This window comes from Perkinsus marinus (genome assembly GCF_000006405.1).
Source record: "Perkinsus marinus ATCC 50983 genomic scaffold scf_1104296952054, whole genome shotgun sequence".
Taxonomy (NCBI): Eukaryota; Perkinsozoa; order Perkinsida; family Perkinsidae; genus Perkinsus; species Perkinsus marinus.
This window is the reverse complement of record NW_003209037.1, coordinates 1-3,627: the sequence shown is the minus strand read 5'-3', so window position 1 is coordinate 3,627 and position 3,627 is coordinate 1. Positions and strand designations below refer to the sequence as shown.

At 51.1% G+C, this 3,627-nt stretch overlaps 2 protein-coding genes across 2 annotated transcripts; both read right to left on the bottom strand.

The window, feature by feature from the left end:
• Window positions 1-400: 400 nt before the first annotated feature.
• On the bottom strand, window positions 401-2,166 carry Pmar_PMAR011311 (hypothetical protein; the record flags this gene model as incomplete). The annotated part of the gene is made up of 6 exons (XM_002777322.1): window positions 1,978-2,166; window positions 1,758-1,927; window positions 1,528-1,713; window positions 1,286-1,484; window positions 833-1,242; window positions 401-743 (listed from the first exon to the last, which is right to left on the bottom strand). Coding segments are annotated over exons 1-6 (1,485 nt in total), but the record flags the coding sequence as incomplete, so codon positions are not given.
• A 214-nt stretch (window positions 2,167-2,380) lies between these two features.
• Pmar_PMAR011310 (uvb-resistance protein uvr8, putative) lies at window positions 2,381-3,460 on the bottom strand (the record flags this gene model as incomplete). Its single annotated transcript, XM_002777321.1, has 1 exon — window positions 2,381-3,460. One exon carries the CDS (start codon window positions 3,458-3,460, stop codon window positions 2,381-2,383), a length of 1,080 nt encoding a protein of 359 aa, XP_002777367.1.
• Window positions 3,461-3,627: the final 167 nt, after the last annotated feature.

Here is a 3,627-nt window from a genome sequence, read left to right as displayed (position 1 = left end):
ATTATATATAAAGATTCATATAGTATTCATTGTATTCCATCATTGAGAAGATCCAACCTCGGGAAGCACAGAAGATGAAAACCCACACAGTTTCCGAGTGAAGAGCAGGCGCTCCAAGTAGGGCGGATTCTTCGATCCATGAACTGCTGCATGCTCCTCGAAGCGTGCGAAGCCGCTCGAAAAGACCCGCTAGGTACGAACCAAGATCACGATGACGCATATGTAAATCGCTTAGTTTTCAACGAGTGCTCATGCCGGGTGTAAAGCAACTATTAACTCGACAACTCCTTTCCCCCATTCATCGATCTGATCGAGCAACCCCCTGTTTGTCGACGATCGTGTTTCATCGATAACTCGAAGCACAAGGTGGCCAGCCAGAAACCCTAGGAATCGTTGAAACATCGGTATCATGCAACGCGTTTGATCGAAACCAAACCGGGACTGTTAGACGGGGGATGAGTGTCTCGAGAGTCGCTATGAGTTCCCTAGCACGCTGCAGATCGGTTGGCTCGCAGAAAGGTGCCCATCGGATGATATCGCGGCAGCAACGGAGTACAAGCCTCACTGGCCGGTCACCTTGATAGTGCTCAAACCGCTTTGGAGAATTGTAGATGATGGCTATGGCCTCCAGCACATCTATGATAGCACGTGGGGTGCTATTATTCAAGGATCGACCAATGTGTTGCAAACAATTTCCAGTGAGTATCGACGCTTCCGTCGAAGCACTCAGCTGCAGGGAGTACCTGATGGGGTAACAGATGCATACGAGCCTGGTGGACTGGAAAACATCAGATTGGAGTCGGAGCGATGCCGAACAGAACGAAAGACTCACAAAAAGACTGCAGCGAGGTCGGTGACTGGCCACTTGCGTAGCTTCGACCCGCTGAATGTAGCACGCATGCTCCTTAAAAGATCCTCATTCACCACTCCAGACTTGGCCATGACAAAAAGCAGATCCGCGACAAAGCGGTTATCAATGATGTCCGATGAGCCAAACGCATAGACATCAGTGAAGTGCTCTATCGCGGATGATACTGCGGCTTGGGTTAGGCTTCTACTCAGAACGAGACCTTTCAGGATGCGCATTCGCACAACTGGAGTGAGATCGGGAGGAACGGGAGTAACTTGAATCTGTCGCATCACTGCTGATGCTAGCCGATCAACACTACGGAAGCTGTATCCAGCTCCTGATGACAACAAGCCCAGGCCAAGGACAAACTGAGAAAGCGCTTCGTATGGAACCTATATCAACAAGTGAATCCAGACATGAGAACACAGTCTCCACCTCTAATATGTGGCACAAACACATATCGGCTACAGTGTCGAGACAAGTAGCCTCTACCACACCGGCCACACCACATGCCTTCACTATATAAGGTGCTGTCTGGAAGTAGTTCATTGCCATCAGCTTCAGACGATTGCCCTTAACCTTCTGCAGCTGCTTGCCCAAACACAATAATATCTCCTCAATTAACCAGTGATATCTGTGGTAGGTGTCACGGCATTCAGCACGTCATTGTTACTCACTTTTTAGGGAGGAGGGCAAGTGAATTGAGGAGGAGCACGACTTCTGAGAACGGCAAAATTTCGTGTCTGCGTCGTAGCCGATTCAATATCTCCGGCACGAGCCTTTCACGAGACGAATATATCCTCTTTTGAGTTTCATCTCCATCACGCAACTGTACAGGGTTGATAACGCCCGACAAGACGTACCTGTGGGATACAATTGTCCCACAGACCCCAACTTAGATCCGTACATAAGGCCCACGTGATCGTGAACCCTCTCAAAAGAGTCCTCAATAGATTCCAGCATCGGCAAGGCGAGTTCCCCAGGTACCGGCTGGTATCCCTGACGGAGCCTTATGAGTCGTCGTAGACTTTCCACAATATCGTCTGGCTCTGTAAATTGTTGCCAACATGCAGTAACCTGACATGCTCGGATGCTTCTTCAACTTGTAGGCGACATCAGTCACCCACTTCCTGCACTTTACTGTCCCGATCCTTGCTCGTAGTTGTTTGGTCCGATGAGACTCCAACCCATTTGAGGCTTCCCTTTCGCATAGGCGCAGCCGTTCGCAACTTCTCTAAGAGTTTCCTAGTTGTCGCACTTGCGATCGCATCCGCACATAAAACTCTCCCATTTATGAAATGCATCCACGAAATGCTATCAGAAAAGGACTCCCCATTGAGTGATGACACTAACCCCAAGATCCAGATAGCCTGAGGGAAGCACTTCCGACATGTTACACACTGATGTCAATAACGAACGATGATGCACTACTCAACGGAGCGGAACGACACCACTTGGAGGCTTTCGGGACTGTGTGTGCTCGATTGGGCCCGCCAGGATCTAATATCAGCTTCAGAACTGGTAACCGGTTTAACTGAGAGAATCATCCACTACGCTAAATGGTAACGGCCAAGGGACCGAAACATCTTCAACAAATCCTACACCGAGCTGGCCACGAGTGCTACGCCCGAAAACTATGAATCCACGACTTTCTAAAGCTGCCAATGTATGGTAGCCACCTCCTGCTATACACTTGACCCCAACAGCGACTGGACCAGTGGGAAGAGGGTGGGAACGACGTAGCCCATCACCGAGCTGACCTCGACGACCCATACCGAAGCCGTAGAGGGCAGACTTATCTCGGGTGATGACTAGGGAATGGGCACCACCACAACAAACAGCCGCGACGGGTGGCAGCTGGCCTGATACCTTAACGGGAATCGAAGTATCTCCCATATCGTCACCACGTCCAAGCTTGCCAGTGGAGCCGCTACCAAAGGCATATACCTCTCCCATCGGGCCGCACAGTACGAGGGAGTGGTGCCCTCCACATGAGACCATCGTGCATCGACTAATGGTCGGGATTAGTGTGGGCACCCAACAGTGTGAACGCTCGTCATTGCCAAGTTGTCCATGAGTGCCCATCCCACAGGAGTACACACGACCCGAGTCAGCTAGAAGGAGGGAGTGGGCGAAACCGCATGAAATGCTAACAAACCGGACACCTGGTCCAGGAGGGTTCACTAGTGTTGGCGAGGAGATGGCTGAGACTGGAGTAGTGCCCAAGTGGGATATACCAATGCCAAGCTGGCCAAACGCATTCCACCCGAAGGCCACGACACGGCCGTTAGCCAGCAGGACCATGCTGTGATCTCCACCACACCTCACATCAATAGGGATGGAGCCACAGGAGTCCACATCGATCCTTCGTGGGGAAGAGAAGTCTCGGAGGTCATCACAGGCCAACTGGCCAAAGGTGTTCCTCCCTGTACCAAAGACAAGACCAGTTACACCTAGGAATAACGTGTGTCGATCTCCGCATGCTACTGCCACAAGTCTAATACGACTTAGACTGCTCACCAATAAGGGTTGAGGCTCATCACGGAGAACACCGTGACCAAGCTGGCCCGAAGTGCCGCTACCAAATGTGTAGACTCTGCCGTCGAGCATGTATGCACTGTGTATGCTGCCGGCTGCTACTGATGATCGATTTTGGAGCCGCTCTAGCATGAGTCGTAGTCGTAGTATAGCATTAGCATCATGATCACTTCGATGTAGCTCTGCCCGAGCGATGTTGATAATGTCTAGTCGGCTGAAGGCAGGCTCGACCAGCATGT